Source organism: Anolis carolinensis, chromosome 5, assembly GCF_035594765.1.
Source record: "Anolis carolinensis isolate JA03-04 chromosome 5, rAnoCar3.1.pri, whole genome shotgun sequence".
Taxonomy (NCBI): domain Eukaryota; kingdom Metazoa; phylum Chordata; class Lepidosauria; order Squamata; family Dactyloidae; genus Anolis; species Anolis carolinensis.
In genome coordinates this window covers 90782483-90801257 of record NC_085845.1, presented here as the reverse complement: position 1 = coordinate 90801257, position 18775 = coordinate 90782483, and the positions used below count along the sequence as shown (strand labels likewise).

Sequence of the window (18775 nt, the reverse complement as noted above, 5' to 3'; positions counted from 1 at the left end):
GCATAGATGAAAAACAACAGGAAAAACTCAGCCGCTATCAGGACCTCAAGATTGAACTTCAAAGACTCTGGCAGAAACCAGTACAGGTGGTCCCGGTGGTGATGGGCACACTGGGTGCTGTGCCAAAAGATCTCAGCCGGCATTTGGAAACAATAGACATTGACAAAATCACCATCTGCCAACTGCAAAAGGCCACCCTACTGGGATCTGCACACATCATCAGAAAATACATCACACAGTCCTAGACACTTGGGAAGTGTTCGACTTGTGGTTTTGCGAAACGAAATCCAGCATACCTATCTTGTTTGCTGTGCCATACAACGTCGTTGTGTTGATAATAATAATAATAATAATATACCTATCTTGTTTGCTGTGTCATACAACGTTGTTGTGTCAATAATAATAATAATAATAATAATAATAATAATAAAGAACTTTATTTATCTTCCGCCCTATCTCTCCAAGGGGACTCAGGGCGGATTCCAACATTCAACGGCAGACATTCAGTGCCTCCATAAAATTCTGACCTAAAATCCCAGAAAACCCCACATATGGAAAATAATATTAAGCCTTAACATCATATTGAAACCTAACATCAATAAATTAAACTACACGTAGACAAAATCATGATTTGAAAACTTATTTGGAAATGAAGAAACAAATCAAATATTCATTTTATCCTTTCTTCTCTTTGTGTCTTGCCTGTTTCTAAAAAGAAACAATAATCCTTGGAAAAGGTTGAGAAAAGGATAAAGATGAAAACAAAAGAGGAACCGATGAGGCAGCAGTGAAATGTGTTAGAGGAAAACCAAGAAACTTACTTTAAAAGGTCTTTTTCCCCCCTAGAGTGCAGAAACGTCTAGGAAAGGAATGGGGAATGTGCAGCCTATGGGATTCTGGTTTGCAGCCCTGAGGAGATAGATCCCTTGAAGATCATCCCTTTTTAAATTAGTGATTGATTGTGGGCCCCCAAACATCCCCAAAATGCCTCTTGCTGCTCACTTCCACTGAAAAAAAGTGGAAATCTGCTTTTTTCCTCAAGCTGAAATGCTTATTGTTTTGGAAACAATACTTGCATAAATACACATAGTGGCTCACATCATTCTTGGACAGTGAGGATTAAACATACCTTTAGCTGAAAACAGACAATGAGAAAATGAATTATAAGAAAAATATCTCTGCAGCCAAAGAGAGTGGACCAGGTTTGGGGAGTAGAGGGGAGGCAAATATGATTTCTAAGAGAAAATTTGGCACCAGATGCCATTGTCTCATTCAACAAATGAACTTAGTGCAGAAGACTTAATTGAGAATTAAGCCAGATTAGTGGGCAAAAGGAAGATGGAAACGAAAAAGATGAGCAAAAGAATTAAGACCTGTTTTTGAAAAGTCAGGATTAAGTGGAGAAACAACAGTATTGACAGATGCTGGAGAAACAGCAGGGAAGAGTAATCAAAGGAGCAATAAGGAATCTGTTTTTAAAACCTGGAAATCATGGCTTTAACTGTCAGAAGGATTCCAGACAGATGGCTGGTAGTGCCAGCAATTCATTGCCTGCCTGCTGTAAGCTACAAGTGGAATTGCAGTTAAACTTGCACTCTTGTGCCTTTTGTGTATGTACATCCCACAGTAGTGTATAAGTGACATTTTTCTTATTTATGAAAGGTGCGACTTTTACATTAATAGGGTTATTAGGTAACTAACATATTTTTTAAAGACACCAATATTTTAATCACTAGTTGACCTTTGATAGAACTTTAAAGAAGTATTAAACATGTTTCCAGTAGTATCTTCTTTCAAAAACTAGGAAAACATCACTTTAATGTAATTGTTACTTGTTCTATATAGCCATAAGGATTGGCTCTCGATGTTTAGCCATTAAAGTTCCAGAAGCTGAGCTAGCATGTCCATTGGCCAAGATTTTGGGACATCAAATCCTAAATCATGTTATTGTATAACATGATGTTTTGGTGCTTAACCTAATTTGATGTTTAATAGGCTTTTCCTCAATCCCTCCTTATTATCCAAGATATTCACTTATCCAAGGTTCTGCTGGCCCGTTTAACCTGGATAAGTGAGACTCTACTGTATTTAAATATCTGAAGGTATATGGCAGGTACTAGTTGGGCTTTGTGGTCCCTTCTAACTTTATCATTATGTACTGTTGTAGTCTAGATACTTCAGATTGCTTTGCTTATAGTCTCAAATCTACATACTGAAGTTATGGGTGAAATCGTTTTTCAACTGAGGCAATGGGTGCAGTTCTATAAGCTTATGCCAACCAATATAAGATGTCACCAAACTTCAGTTTTCAATACAAGAATAATTCTGAATAAGATACAATGCTACCAAACCTATGTGGCAATAAAAATATCTTTTTAAAATATGCAGCTGTTTGCAGGCATCTTTTAAAGAGTTTGGACTTATTTGGCACAGATATCTGCATTAACAAATGCCTGAATCTTTTAAAAACAAAATATGAATGCTGCTTTCCTACAGAAGTCTTGATTTATTGTGAGTTTCCTTATATAATTAATTGCAGCCTCAGTTTCAGAATGGTTTTTCAGTATTTTTGATCTACATATGTTTTGCACAGCATTTGTTATGACTGTGAGGCTAATAGTGGTTAATATCTATTGATCGGTTTCTTTATCCCACTAGGTCGCCTATAAAAAGAATGTGCTTGATAGTCATTTTGTTTGAGTGGCCGGAAGAGGAGTGTGTATGTTTTATTAGCATGAGGATTTTTTCAGAATTACCATATTTTCAGTTTGCAATTATTTTTGTCTTTTTAGAGGTATGTTTGGTGGAAGAAAAGCCTGGACGTTTGGACAAAAGATCACCCATTCCCTATTGATATTGACTATATGATCAGTGATACATTAGAACTACTGAGACCAAAGATAAAACTCTGCAATTCTCTGGAAGAATCTGTTAGGCAGGTACAAGAACTGGAAAGGGAATTCTTAATCAAACTAGGTAAGAATGTTACTTCAAGATTGAAGGGAGCTGAAATTGCTGAGTACTTTGGCATTTTCTGGCTTTATATCACTTTTTGTAACCTTAAACTGTCTCTTGGTAAGTGAGTATGAAATTAATTGCAGTTCTTGTGAAATCAATTACAAAGGACTTCAGTAATAATTCAAAAAGAACATTTCACAGTGCTTTCCTGCCACTCCTTTAGGCCCAGGAAGGCCAAATTCCTCATTTTCTGGTTTCAGAAAATGTCCTGGATCTACAACAGACTGCTCTCCCAATATGTACAACTTCACCTTATGTCTTTTGATGTTGTAGAGGGATTATTGGTTTTTAAACATTTAATTTTAAAAAATTGGGAGGAGAGTTGGGTGGATCAAAAACAATCTTAGAAGATGCAATATTTCCATCCACATTATAAGGTAACAACAAGAAGTAACATTCACCATTATTATGGTGCTCTGATGAAATATGTGAGATGGAATAAATTTCTATCAAAAGTTACTAGCATAATAGAGATTTGAAAGTGAACAGAGAACTGTATTTTCTGTATAAAGGGATGCCATGTGTGGAACCAGAAAGTGGAGCATTTTGGTATTTCATATAGGTCCATGTCACTGCCATCACTAGTTCTGCTTGGGATCTGATTACTTTAATGCTGGATCATAATTGTCTTCTCCATGTTAGGTGATTAATTCTTTTAAAGATAGTAAATTTCAGTTTCAGATATTTTGATGTAGCTTCTTGCATACAGGCAGTCCCCAAGTTATGAGTAAGATAGGTTCTGTAGGTTTATTTTTAAATTGAATTTGTTTGTAAGTTAGAACAGCTGATGATTATATTCTGAAAATTTGGCTTGTAGTGGAAACAAGGATTGGGTGATAAAGCTTCAGCGGAAACATCTTTTCTCCATGAGAACTCTTCCAGGAGTTAATTTCTCTTCCGAGGGTTAGAGTTCTTATTTCTTGTTGCCTCATCCCCATTTGTAACTAGGAGTCATTTGTAAGTCGGATGTTTGTAACTCAGGAACTGCCTGTACTTGAAATGTACCTTTAGCCTGATTTCTATTTTGGAATGAAAAAGAGTGGAATGATATCTTTAAGGGACTCATATAGCTTATATCATAATTGCTGCATGGTTATTTTTATTAGGTCCAAGGCATGTGATGGCAATTTAGAGGCTGGTCCTTGGTTTTCCCATTGTACAGGAGGATGGGAAGGTGCAGTAGTTGATAGCAATTCAGCCAGTTTAGTGAGCAGTGGGAATATAAATCCCTTGATTAGTATTAATTGCTTTGATCTTAAAAGTATTCTGGAATGAATAATATTAAGGAGGGCATGTCTTGATGTTATCATAGCTGCTCATCTTTTACTGAAGTATGATGTTGATGATATTCTGCCTTAATTCTTTATATATCTCAGAAATCCTATTGAATTTTTTGGCATGTACTACCAATTGAGTCTGTGATAGATCACCTTCTTTAGTCTAAGCTTTCCTTAATATAATCATTGATCTTCCTTCCTTATTTCCTTTCTTAGGCATTGTGAATGACAAGGATTCTAAAGATTCAATGACAGAAGGAGAGAATCTAGAGGAGGATGAAGAAGAAGAGGAAGGAGGAGTTGAGATAGAAGAACAATCAGGAAATGAAAGTGAAATAAATGACCCAGAGGAAGAGGTGATCCTTTTCTTAACCGTGGTTTTCTTAACTACAGTTTGAGTAGGTGGGATTTGAAGTCCTCTGCTCTGCTTCCAGAATGTATGATAAACACTGTATCTAGTTTGAGTTCTTCTGGTTTATAAATTAGTTTGATTTCAAGAGAATTTTGTGTTATCTGAACTTAGCAATTAAATAGTTGGATAAATGTTGGGTTATGTTTTTGCTAGAGGACATTTGTTGGGTACTGAACAATCAGTAAGGTTCACTAAAGCTGACAGGGTTAGGGAGTATTGCATATATTTAAAAATAAAACGATTATGGTTTTTATAGTGAAATGAAACTAGAAATATAAAACCGGTATAAATCAATTGCAAAAACAAACTATCCAAATACAAATATATATATATAAAAAAAATATAATATAACACTGTATACAAAATTTGAAAAATTGTCTGTTCCTGGCTTTAAAATGTTATTTCCTGTTAACTGTGTGGTACTTACTTCGAAAATAGTTGTTATACTCCAGAAACTTCATTTTTGTGGCTGTCACAAATTATGTTGAATTGGTTGAAACTCGAGATATTCATTGAAAAACTATAGCACAAAAACAAAGTTTTTGCAGTTTAATAAACCTTTTCCATGTTTCCAAGTAGGAAATAACCTTTATAACCCAGGAACAAAAATCATATTACATAGCATAGTCTGTGGAAATGTGAAGTCAATGACAGCTTTGAAAACAGCAGGTTACATGAATTCTGTTAAAACATGCCTTGTGGTTGTACATTGAATCTCTTAACATTTCAGGAGGGCTCTGAAAATGATGATGAAGAGGGTGAAGAAGAGGAAGAAGAAAATACAGATTATCTTACAGACTCTAATAAGGAGAATGAAACTGATGAAGAGAATACTGTATGTATTGTTAGTTGTAAGATAAGAGTTAGCATCCCAGGCACTATGCACATATGGGGTAGTTAGATGAGTTTGTTTTTGTTTGGCAAATCACATCACCATCGCATTACAAAGATGTTGTGACCTCAGGGCACAATTAATTCTACTATGGGTGCAGAACATATACACATAGGAAGAGTAGCATGATCCATTGAACTGGGACCTTAAGTAATAAGTACATCAGGAAGAGAGTGGTAGTAGAAGCTTAATAGAAATCCAAAATAATGGATCAGCCTCACACTCTTGTAAGAACCTGTATACTGCCTTAGAAAGAGGGCACACATAAACATCTGTTTCTCAATAATGGTCTGGTACAGTGAGTTATAGGGATGAAGCTCTATTGGTCTTTTCGCCAATACTTCCCCTTAATTAGAATAAATTGTGCTTTAGAATAGTTCACTGAACCCAACAGCAAATCACATAAAAATTAATTATTAGCTCAAGCCTGTGTTTATTGAAATATACAAAATGGTCTATAGTAGATGCTTTGGCAGCAAGTGAATACTAGCATATGGTACCTGGTGGAATTTTTGTCCCTGTCCTCAGATGAAATAAGGTGTTGCCAGTTTTGGTATAAAAGAACACAACTCTTAGAAAAAGAAGGCACTAGTGTTTAGCCCACAGATGGCAGCATTTAGCAATCTTCTGAGAAAACTGCAGGAGAAAGGTTGGAAGGTGCAATGACAGCATGGCAAATAATTCAGGCTAAAACTAGGGCACACAATGTTCTTCAGCAAGGTGTCACTCCTGGCATGGTGAACAATTTGGGCTAAATCTAAGAAGACTGTAGAAGAAATAAGGTCATGCAGCAAGACATTCTGTAAACAAACTGAAATACATTCCCTCTCCCATTACCAATCCAGCGAGACCTCTTTACCAATCTACGTATATGTGTAGTCCCTGTAAAGTTAAGCACATAATGCTATAAAAGAGTGAGAATCCAAATTGCCAGCAGGTGACAGAAACCAAAATGGAAAAAAATGAAGAAACAGAGATGTTTATATGATTATAAAGCATACATCATGTCACCAGAAAGAAAAAAAAACCTTCAGCTGCACTATGACTGGAAAATCCATGCTTAGAAATGGGGATGAGGGTGTTGTGCAACAATGGTTTATCCTGAGTTAATTCTGGAATGAAATAACCTGGGTTAAAAACAGGAAATGTATTGGAAAAAGACAGGGACCATGTGCCAGAATAGATGGCACAGTTAAGCAGTCAGCAATTCCATATACTACAGAGTACAGCTCCAGGAGCCAGCATGATGGCTTAAACATTGGGCTACGACTCTGGAGATCAGAGTACAAATCGCTGCACAGCCATGAACCTCACTGGTTGATCTTAGGCAAGTCACATGCTCTTGACCTCAGAGGATGGCAAACCCCTTCTGAATGAATCTTGCTTACATATACAGGGGGGCCTTGGTGACTTCTAGGATTTGGTCCCAGGATCTCCTCTGGATACTAGAATCCATGGATGCTCAAGCCCCATTAGATACAATGACAGAGTAAAATGGCATATCTTATATAAAATGGCAAAATCAAGGTTTGCTTTTGGAATAAAAATAAATAAATTGTGGAGGGTTTGATCGGTAGATACAGAATCCTTGGATATGGAGGGCCAGTTGTAATGTAGTCAGCAACATGTACTGGTATAAACAAATAGTTTATTGCAGTTGTAGATCAGTATTATGCAGCTGTAAAACATCTGTGTTATGAAGTACATGCTGTTATACACATGACTGAAACATTACATATAATTGTCAAAGTATTAAGATAAAGACTTTTTACATTTCTACCATTTGAAAACATTTTTCTGCTGAGTGAAATTTTCCCACACTTTAATTAAAACATCAGCCATCAGGGCCAAATATTTGTTTTAGGTGAGATCTATTTCCAATAGAGAAATAACTGTATGCATAAATATACAGAATGTAATACAATTTTTTCCTCTATTTACCAGGAGGTAATGATTAAAGGTGGTGGACTTAAACGTGTTCCTTGTGCTGAAGATGAAGATTTTATTCAAGCACTGGACAAAATGATGCTGGAAAATTTACAGGTAGTGTAAATTTGTAGTTAAATGAGCTGTTTGCATTGCCAGGATTGTCCTAAAAACCTAGTGTTCTGTTTAAATAATACACTCAACTTGAATAATACATTCCCATAGGCATTTACAGAATCTATAATTGGTATCTTATGGGGGCACCAAATCACCTTGTCTGTCTCCTGAGGAATCAGTATAACGACCAAGTAGCAACAGTAAGAACAGACCATGGAACAACAGACTGGTTTAAGATTGGGAAAGGAGTATGGCAGGGCTGTATTCTTTCACCCTATCTATTCAACTTGTATGCAGAACTCATAATGCGACGTGCAAGGCTTGATGAATCCAAGGCTGGAATTAAAATTGCTGGAGGAAACATTAGCAACCTTAGATATGTAGATGATACCAATTTGATGGCTGAAAGTGAGAAGGAGCTGAGGAGCCTTATAACCAAGATGAAAGAAGAAAAGTGAAAAAGCTGGATTGCAGTTAAACATAAAAAAACCAAGATTATGGCAACCAGACTGATTGATTACTGGCAAAGAAAGGGAGAAAATGTGGAGGCAATGACAGACTTTATATTTCTAGGCGCGAAGATTATTGCAGACGTAGACTGTAGCCAGGAAATCAGAAGATGTTTACTTCTTGGGAGGAGAGCAATGATCAATCTCGATAAAATAGTGAAGAGACATCACGTTGGCAATTAAGGCCTGCATAGTTAAAGCTATGATATTCCCCGTAGTAACATATGGATGCGAGAGCTGGACCATAAGTAAGGCTGAGCAAAGGAAGATAGATGCCTTTGAACTTTGGTGTTGGATGAAAATCCTGAGAGTGCCTTGGACCACAAGAAGATCAAACCAGTCCACACTCCAGGAAATAATGACCGGCTGCTCACTGGAGTCACTAAGGTAGCATTCCACAAGTGGCAGCATTGGAATGAATAGGCAAAGTGTAATTTGTTTTTGAAACTGAAGCATGTAGTAAAGCCTCTATTCCAATACTTTGGTCCTTGGATTCTTACTTTTTTTTGTCCATATGCTTTTTTCAGCAGAGGAGTGGAGAGTCTGTGAAAGTGCACCAGTTAGATGTTGCAATCCCCTTGCATCTCAAGAGCCAACTCAAGAAAGGTCCACCATTGGGTGGTGGGGAAGGGGAATCTGAATCTGGAGACACAATGCCTTTTGTCATGTTAACCCGAAAAGGCAACAAGCAGCAGGTGAGGCGTCACTTGCATTTCTTTCTTTCTTAACTATAACCCCATTCTTAATTTTTGTTATCTTGTGTATTTTTCAGCTGTCATTTTCTTAGGAAAATGAATCCCAAGGGCTCTGAGTAAGAAGCAAAAATATTTTAAGCTTATATCGTCATGTTAACCTCATTTGAAATTGAAGTGAACTGGTACAAGGATTGTGTCAGGTTGCTCGGACTAGAATGAATTATAAGTTTTTTTTTGTTTTCTTGATTTTCTGTGAGAGAACTGCACTAAAATTGCCATGTTTCAGGATATCTCTTGTCCTAGTCATTTTATAGCAGCATCCTTATGTTTGCCTAGTTTGATAGCTGATGTACTGTGATAGCTAAAACCAATCCATGGAAAAATTCATTTAGAATCTCACTTTTGCCAGGGTCAATTGGAAACCATAAGAAAAGAGAAAGCTGTTGAAAGCAAATTTTCTGCTAAAGCCCAGGAACAAACTTCTTAATTTACTGAAGCACACCTATAACAATTTTAGATATTTTAGACCATGCACTGTATGTTGAGTATCTGTAATCCAGTGAATTTGACTTTATATTAAGCTTTTATTCACCTTCACCCAGATGATTCTTCTGAAAATAGCTTGAATTTGTAATGTTGCAAGTGTGGATAAAAATTAAAGAATAATGCTTGTAGTATTCCAACCTTTAGTTATACATTTGTTCCTTTATTGGGTTCTGAGAGATGTCCTGTGTCCATTTAGTTTAAGATACTAAATGTGCCGATGTCCTCCCAACTGGCTGCAAATCATTGGAATCAGCAACAAGCCGAGCAAGAGGAGAGAATGAGAATGAAAAAACTGACACTGGATATCAATGAACGGCAGGAACAAGAGGACTATCAGGGTATGACAATGTAATTGTTTAATGCCTAATTGTTTTAATTGCTCTATGTTTTATTGTATTGTTGTTTATTGGCATTGAATTTTACCAGATTTGTAAGCCGCCTTGAGTCCCCTCGGGTGAGAAAGGCGGGGTAGAAATGACGCAAATAAATAAATAAATAAATAAATAAATAAATTTTGAACACTTTTTAAAGTGTTTTTGAACACTGAATTCTGAGATTCATACTCCCACACCATTGACCCATGTTCTCTCCATGTATATTCTTGGTTTATAGAAACATGGGTCACTGTTCTGAGGGTTTTTTTCTAGACTGAATCTCTGCATAGGAATAAGAGTTTACTGAATTATTCAGGAATTCAACATAATCTTTTTGCTTGTCCAAACTTTATTTCCCTTTAGGTTTTATTTTGACATATCTGTATTGTAATTTAAGACATTATGAAAACAAAGATTAAGCTGTTGCTATCCCCAAACAAGAACTGGGATATTTTTGTTTGTTGGTTTGTAGCAGATCATTTGCCAGAGAGATTTGACTGTTACACATAATATACCCCTGTATTTTTCATTGAGAAATGAAAGAATTGAACAACATAATCATTATGATTCTTTGACCTTTGAAATTCCTTTGACTGTGTACTATAGGGCTGCCTACTTCATCTCAGTATAACGTTTTTTTCCAAAATATTAATATTCAGAAATGATGCAGTCCCTGGCTCAGCGGCCAGCTCCAGCAAATACTAATCGAGAACGGCGGCCTCGTTATCAGCATCCAAAGGGAGCACCTAATGCTGATCTAATCTTTAAAACTGGTGGAAGGTCAGTATTCTATAAAGTGTATAAAATTGTATGGTTTTCAGTCTTAAAATACTAATAATTTGGTACATGTGCATGAAAGATGGGCAGACCCTCAATTTGAGTGGCCCTTAATAAATGATCCTGTGACAAGAGGAAATAGTTCCTATTTTAAAAGCTTTGTGATCACTAATACCGCACTGAACATATACTCCATTGGGGTATCTTCCTAATAAAGGATGCACTTGTAGAACAAGAATATCGCTACCACTACTACTCTTCCCTCCTGTCAATGTACTTGCCTATCATTCACTTCTAATCCTTGCACTTGACCTCAGTTGTAACCTAAATAGAGTACCAAGCCCTGGAATGCTGCATTGTTTGTGGAAAGAAGAGTCAGTGAAAGGAAGAAAAAACACCCACAAGCCACAGAAATTGTGTTAATCTGTGGGCACCCTCTTAATAGGGTTTTTTTTTCGTGTCAGGAGCAACCGGAGTTGCTTCTGGAGTGAGAGAATTGGCCGTCTGCAAGGACGTTGCCCAGGGGACGCCCGGATGTTTTGATGTTTTTACCATCCTTGTGGGAGGCTTCTCTCATGTCCCCGCATGGAGCTGGAGCTGATAGAGGGAGCTCATCCACACTCTCCCCAGGTGGGATTCGAACCTGGCAGCTTTCAGGTCAGCAACCCAACCTTCAAGTCACTTAGTCCACTACGCCATCTGGGGTCTCCTTTTTTAATAGGGTTAACCCTTAATAGAGTTAAAGGATGTGTAGTACTTGGAAAAGCAAATAGTTCATCACCTTATTAAAATATGCTCTCCTCAAAACTGCATCATAATAGGACAATGGAGGACTTGATTTAAGTCAGTTAAATCTGTGAAGTTCAAGAGTCGGCTTTGGGCATTTGCTGAACTGGGGGGGGGGGGATGTTTAAGCCTGTTCAGGTATTCCCCAAACAGGATAAGAATGGGAAAATCCTTAATCAACAATTCCTAAATGACCATAACCTCTTGTTCTTCTTGCTGGGAGATTCTGGGTGTTGTATTAAAACAATATCTTTTCCAGACTCTGCAACTGACACATTCAGCCTCTAGTCTGCAACCACAAGCTCCTTCTATTTTCTGTTGTTCACTTGTGTGCTGTCTCTTGCCCAACAATCTCTATTTTAGAGAGGAGCAGAATCCTCTCATGGTATGTCTGAGCTGCCCCACACATAATATATTTCTTGCCAGTATTAGTAATTAGTCTGTATTTATAGTTCAAAGAATGTGGAACTGTCTGAGTTTTTATCCTGCACAAAAACATGATAGTGAAGCCATTACCCAGTTGTTGTCATCACCTTAAGGGGCTAACAACATCTATGATGTAACATTATAGGGGATAGAAAGTGGAGGAGAAAAGTGTTTTTTGCATATTAATAGGAGCATTGTGCTCCATCAGACTGGTCAAAATTTTACAAACAGTACTTGGAGACACAGAAAAGCTGAAAGAGAATAAGTATGCACAGAAGAATGCAGTTCTTACAGACACTGGAGAGCTTCTCAAATTCATTGTCATTCCTGTTTTTCTAATATGAGCAGGCGTGAGAGAGGGAACAGACAGCGCCGAAGCTGAAATTAGTCACGGAAAACAGAAAGAAAAGTGAGTTTTGGAGCAAAAGGTTCAAAGTATAGAAAATGAGAGGTTACGTTAGGTTATTACATGGCAGGAGCTACAGACAGATGTCAGTAGATCATACCAGCTTAAACATTTTTAACATGTTCACGGATAAATTATCCTTTTTAAAATATATACACACATTGGCTTCCTCATTTGGGGAAGATCGTGTCAATATTTGAGCTCCTTGATAATATAGATTGGCTCTAAGAGTTGAAAGTGAGATATGTTTGTAGAAAAAATGTAGTTTAGGCACAAAAGCAAATAAGGATTAAATTGCCTATGTAAGGATTACAATGTTACATAGTTTTGGTTGAAGGTGAAAAAATTCACATGTTGTTTATAATTCCTAAAGGAAGTTGAAAGAGTATTCCAGTTGGACATGTCAATATTCAGCCACCAGGAATATGGGTTTTAGAAAGGTGGCAGGGGGAAGTATAGAAAAGTCAGCTGCACTTACCTGTTAACTACATTAAATTCCTGCATTTGTACTAAGAAGCCTTTGCTATATTCTGGGCTGGGGGGTGATGTGTGCTCTAAATATTTTAGTAATAATTCTGTAGTGAGCTACGTTTCTTAGCTTTCAAATTTCCATCATTCATTTCCATGACTACCAAAAACAAAGAGCAAGATAGAACAGTGAAGCCTCATATAGAGAATTTGAATTTTTTCTCGGCTATTCCTTGGGCACCAAGACACTGCCTCACACTTATAAATTCAGTATAACAGTCTTAACTTGAAAGAGTAGAAATATGTTTTTAAAGTTAAGCAAAGGTTCATAGTAAAGCTATATTCTATACCCAATACCATATTCTGTACTAATGCAGACTTGTAGGATATATACTGGATTATAGTTGAAATACAGAATTTATTTTTTTCCTATGGAGGAAATGGAATTGGTTTTTAAAATACCGTGTTTATAAAAACTGACAGACCCATTTGTCTACGTTTAATACAACCATGTAACTTGATTCTTCACTGTTGAGGAATTATATGGACAAGTATGGTTAGTTTATGGAAGACCTCAGGACTCAGCACTGTTCCTTATGCTTTACAACATCTGCCTGAAGCCACTGTGGGAGGTCATTCAGACTTCTGAAGTTTGAAGCCAATTTGGGATTTGAATTATGGGCTTTGTTGAACACTGTTGGAGTTCCTTCAAAAGACCACATTTGCAGTTTGGGGTGTTCTTAGGTTCAGCATTGCTTCTGGAACGCAAAATGGCTCCTGAGATGAAGATAGCTTTGCCCAGCTTCGATTCGTTCACCGCTTCCAAATGAAGATGATTTTGTTCACAGTAATCCATGCCTTACTTGCTTTTCAGCTCATATATTACCATGTACTGACTTTTAAACATATTTAGAAACTTTGAAATGTGTTTGGAAGGTACAGCTAGTGCAAAATGAGGCTGTTACATACACATAATAATGTATTTTATTAGTTATCTGCCTCTCCTCAATGCTACTTTAGAATCCTGAATTAGCTGAACTAGTTTCCAGTTTGTTTCCAAGCTTATTGGTTTCAACCAGCAAAGGCCTAAACAACTTAGTTGTCTATCTGAAGATATGTGTTCAGAACAGGGGTCCCCAGACTTTTTAAATGGGGCCAGTTCATGGTCCCTCAGACCATTGGAGGGCCGGACTATAGTTTTTTTAAAAAAATTACGAACAAATTCCTATGTACACTGCACATATCTTATTTTGATGTTGTTCATAATAATAATATTCATCATCATCATAAAACATAATAAAGAGGGCTGGAAGAGAACCTTTGGGCCATCTACCCCAAACCCCCTTTTGCCTTTGTGCACCAAAACATAATCAAAGCACCCCTGACCAACAACAACAATACTGTAATAATCAGGGTTGGAAGAGACTAACCTTCAAGAAAAATGAATCCACAACAGGGCTGCAAAGTTTTCTTTCAGTCATTCACATTGGAATGACTGAGGAGGAGGGAGAGAGGCACATGCAGACTCTGTGCTTGTTTCACTGTGCACATGCACACCTTGCTCTAACACTGGCTGTGCGAATTTTTTCCGGATGTGAGCGATGAAACAACAATGGACATGTGCCTGTGGTGAAAGAAAGAGGCCTCCCTGTTTACCTCGCCGCGCGTGCGCATCCACAAGGAGGGAGTCTGCATGGCAAGATAAAATGGGAGGCCTCTTCCTTTCGCCACAGGCACTCCTCCATTGTTATTTTGCCTCCTCCATTGCTGAGGAAGGTGCACACGGGGCGAGGGTGCAGGGAAAGGCACTCACCTTTCCCTGCTCCCTTGCCCATCCCATGCACTCCTTTTCCGCCGCCCCCACTGCCAAGGAAGGAGTGCATGGGGCGAGCGAGGTGGGAAAGGTGAGCGCCTTTCCCTGCTCCCTCACCCTATGCATGCCTTCCTCGCCGGCGGCGACGGGGGGAAAGGAGCGCGAGGGGTAAGCTAGGAGGCAGGAAAGGTGAGCGCGCCTTTGCCTACATGCCTTCCTCGGGGGAAGAGAAGGGAGCTACCACTGCGGGGGGCCGGATAAATGGGCCGCATGTGGCCCGCGGGCCGTAGTTTGGGGACCCCTGGTACAGAATTTGAGGTCATCAGCAGAGGTTCCTCAACATGCCTAACTACTTTCTAGGCTAGGTTGCTGTGCAGAATAGGACAGGGCTGTTTCTGTGGGAGCAATTCGGTTATATAAAGAATTTCGTCCTAAGGGAAAACAGTCTGTCTTTACTTTTGTATGGCTTCTAAAAGATGACCATTCTGTACGGCCTTTGGTTTTTAAAACTGTTTGACCTTTTTACATTTTTTATTTTGTATTTCTTTGGGAGGCCTGGTGAGTGACTAAACCATTAACAAATGCCTATAATAAAATGGTTAATACGTTTTGCTTTTCTCTTCCTCTTTCTTCTCCTCCTCCTCCTCTTCCTTCTTTTTTATTAGGAGACGTTGATCCAGCAGCAAGCGTCATTTCATTAGGTCCTGTATCTCCAATGTTGTGGATTAGTGGAGTCCTCCAGCAATTAAAAGAGAGCAGCGGACACATCTGAGCATGTCAGTCTAGAGAGTTCAGAATCGAAAACCTGGAACAGGCTGGGGCCATAGAGCAGATACACCAGCCTCCACTAAAAACAGAAATAGCGGAAGCTTCCAGTCATGGCCTACCAAACAAAAAAAACGCATCTTGTTATGGAACCATGTGAGGGTTAATCTTCTCATGAGAATGGAAGTAAATAAATGAGATGGTTAACTTTACCAGTGAGCAGTTCAGTTACAGCAAAGAGCAACTTAAGTAAGATGGATTATGCTGGAACAGAGATGGTTTTGATGGCTAAGTATGGGGGAAATCAAACCTAATATGCGTAATGTTTTCTCTGAATTGAGCGTGGCATGTCAGGAAAGTATTCATTTGAGGGGCTGCAAGTCTGCATTAGAGGGTGGATAGAACAAGAGGTGACTATCATATAAGCAAGCTCCAACACCAACAAAGAGAATGAACAGCACAGTAAATGATATACCAAAATATGAGATATTCCACAATATCTAGAAAAAGACTTTTGTTCTAAGGGGAAACACCTGCTTTCCGAGATATGGGGACTGAGAGAGGATGAATCATAACCAGATCCAAGGAGGCAGAACGATCTATGGTTGGTCAGAGGAGATGGGAAGGTAGAGAGCATTGACCCAAAGTTGTTTAGAACAGCCTGACACCAGCCTAAAGACGGGGATCTAGAGGGGCTCGTTAAAAGCATCATTGAAAACCAAAATGTGCCTGTCAGCATGACAGACAGATGCCAAGAAGTGGAGCTGAATGTTCTGTTGACTTTCATGGGTTGATAAGCTTCTGTGTCTACATATTTTTAAAAAAGGAAAAAATTAGTTGGCAATGAGTAGAATTTTTATTTTTCTAAATGGAAATAAGGTTTCTTGGTCAGTTTCTGACAATCTTGTTTGTTAGTATAGTTGTGGGGGATAATTTTGTTTTGTTTTGCTTTCAACTAGGTGTAGTACATTCAGTTAACGAGCACATCTGTATGCTACTAATTTTTTTCCTACCTTAAAATTTCTTTTTTCCACTGTTGAGTTCTGCATGTAGAATTTTTAACAAGACTTGTACAACTTGTAACATTTCACACTTGCATACATATACACAGTCAGTCAGAAATGCCGCCAGATCTTCACCAGCTTCAGAAATCTGATCTTTGCCAATGCTGCAATAAAGTGTTGTAATTTAGAATTGGATTTTTTGTCTTTCTGTGTCCAATTTTAAGAGCAGAGTTTTGTCAAGTTTATCATAATCATTTTTATAGGAAATGTATGGACATCCTCTTGAATAGGAAATAGCACACAGTTTCATATAGGTGTCATTCTCACTTAGGGGAATATGGAAGGAGTGCCAGTGTTACCATTTAAAATACAAGGGTACGTATAATACAGATGGTGGGGTACATGTAGTCTTTTGCGGAGCTTTTTTTGCAGGTCTAAGGACACCCCAGTACCACACACTACACACATATACATACAAAGTCTAGTAGAAAAAAGTCATTTCCTCATCATAGCGAATTCAGAGCCACATATTTCTTCATTTTTGCTCATTTTGGGGCTTGTTCCAGCTCATAATGTATTTTGGGTTAGAAAATTGGCTCCTGGACTTATGGAAGCTGCCCACTTCAGTGAAGCCATGATGTCTGGAACTTTGAAATTCAGCTTAGATGTGCCACCCTTTACTTCATGATGAATGTCTCTGACAAGAATTGGGCATGAAAAAGGAAATTTGAACATTGATAAAGAACCATCTTGCTGCGGAATATAGTTAAAACTAGTGGACCATTTTGCCATAAATTCTTCTTGCCCTTGTCTGTGTTATTTTGCACCATACTTTGATCCCCTGTAGATTTGCGCGTGAGAGAGAGAGGGAGGGAGGGAGAGTCTGAGTGGTTTGGATTTCCATTAAAGTGAGTCAAAGTTGCATGTCTACACTTGTAATTTAGGGAATCCTGGCAGTGATATGAGGAGTATGCTGTAGCGGATCATGTTTGGATTGCAAGCAATCTTAGAAACCCTTTAACCTAAATTCATTTGCTAGTTCCCATTATTTATTTATTTATTTACATTATTTATATTCCGCCCTTCTCACCCCGAAGGGGACTCAGGGCGGATCACATTATAACACACATAGGGCAAACATTCAATGCCCATAAACACATCAAACAGAGACTGAGAGACACACGCAGAGGCAAGTTAACCTTCTTCTGAGGGGATGTTCGATTCTGGCCACAGGGGGGAGCAGCTGCTTCATCATCCACACTGACGGCACTTCCTCATTCCAGGTCGTAAATTAGTTAATCTTGCCTCCCCACTTTAAAGTGGTACCTTATCTCCTACTTGATAGATGCAACTATCTTTCGGGTTGCTAGGTCAGCAACGAGCAGGGGCTATTTTTTATTTTTAATTGACGGGTGCTCACCCCGCCACGGGCTGGCCTCGAACTCATGACCTCATGGTCAGAGTGATTTAAGGCAGCTGCTCAACAGCTGCGCCACAGCCCAGTAGAATAGTTGTTTCTCCCTGACGGCAAAGTGTACTATGACAAGTATAGAATTCGATAGCTCTGCAAAGTATTCAGTACTAGTAGGCAGTAATAACCTCAACTATAGCGGTAACAGTAGCAACTATGATTCTGATTCCAGACTGAGAAAACATCTGAATGAAATTACCAGATACAGGATTGCAGTATCACAATTACAAAAGTGGTTTTAGTTGGGATATGCCACAATATCCAACAATGCCAATCATTACTAGTTTTGTAAGTTCCAGACATCATGGCTTCATTTTGTTGGCCCTTGCCATTCTTACTGGAAAAATATTTTAATTATGTAATTCACTATTAATATTTTAATTATGTAATTCAATATTATGTAGTTCATTTTCTTTCTGGAATGTCTCTGGCCCTCACATTCCTATACTAAAGTTTGGCCCTCGGGTAACAAAAGGTTGGACCACACGGATCTAAATCATTGATGGTCCAAAATTCCAGTCAGTACTATCCACTATCCCATGGTTTCACATAGAGTGAAACTCTGCTTTTCTGCTATGATTCTAGGTATTTCTGCCACAGCTGAACCAGTTTCTAGTTTTACTAGTTCTGTTTTTTCTTGGAAACCTGTTTTTGCAGATTAGAAGCTTCTCTTGGTTATACAACATAAACAAATGGAACTCCTTCCTCAATACCAATATCCATGTCCTGAATGAGATTATTGTGCCTTTGAGTTGACCCACCAGTCCATCGTACTTCTAATTCTCTATCTTAACCCCCAAAGATAGCAACGACTAGTTTTCCATTGCCGCCACCTGGCTCTTTCTCCACCAGACAGTTTTATGATTTTTCCCCCCTGCACAAGCATAAAGGGAGAGTTACGCTGTCTTATGATTCTTCATAATTCCAAGCAGGTTTCTATTAAAAGAAGGTGGCATTTAATTGGCACAATGGACTTTTACTGGGTAAATTATTCCCCTTCTTTAAGCCAAGCTTTACAGCTAACAAATCGTAATGCTCCAAAGCCTTCTTCCAGTGTAGCCTTGTTGAACTTCATTTTGGCAGTAGTTACTGC

General features: G+C 38.4%; 1 protein-coding gene across 6 annotated transcripts in view; it reads left to right on the top strand.

The window, feature by feature from the left end:
* Positions 1–16406, top strand: part of upf2 (UPF2 regulator of nonsense mediated mRNA decay) — a 49451-nt gene extending 33045 nt beyond the window's left edge. For 4 of the 6 annotated variants that reach the window (XM_003226135.4, XM_008118837.3, XM_008118835.3 and 1 more), the window contains 8 exons: positions 2793–2976; positions 4512–4651; positions 5438–5542; positions 7544–7642; positions 8679–8846; positions 9589–9730; positions 10426–10546; positions 15108–16406. In XM_003226135.4, coding sequence (XP_003226183.1) covers positions 2793–2976; positions 4512–4651; positions 5438–5542; positions 7544–7642; positions 8679–8846; positions 9589–9730; positions 10426–10546; positions 15108–15117 — 969 coding nt within the window. In that variant the 3' untranslated portion in view covers positions 15118–16406. The remainder of the gene's footprint in view (positions 1–2792; positions 2977–4511; positions 4652–5437; positions 5543–7543; positions 7643–8678; positions 8847–9588; positions 9731–10425; positions 10547–15107) is intronic. The other 2 variants (XM_008118838.3, XM_008118836.3) reach the window with 1 other exon arrangement.
* Positions 16407–18775: the final 2369 nt, after the last annotated feature.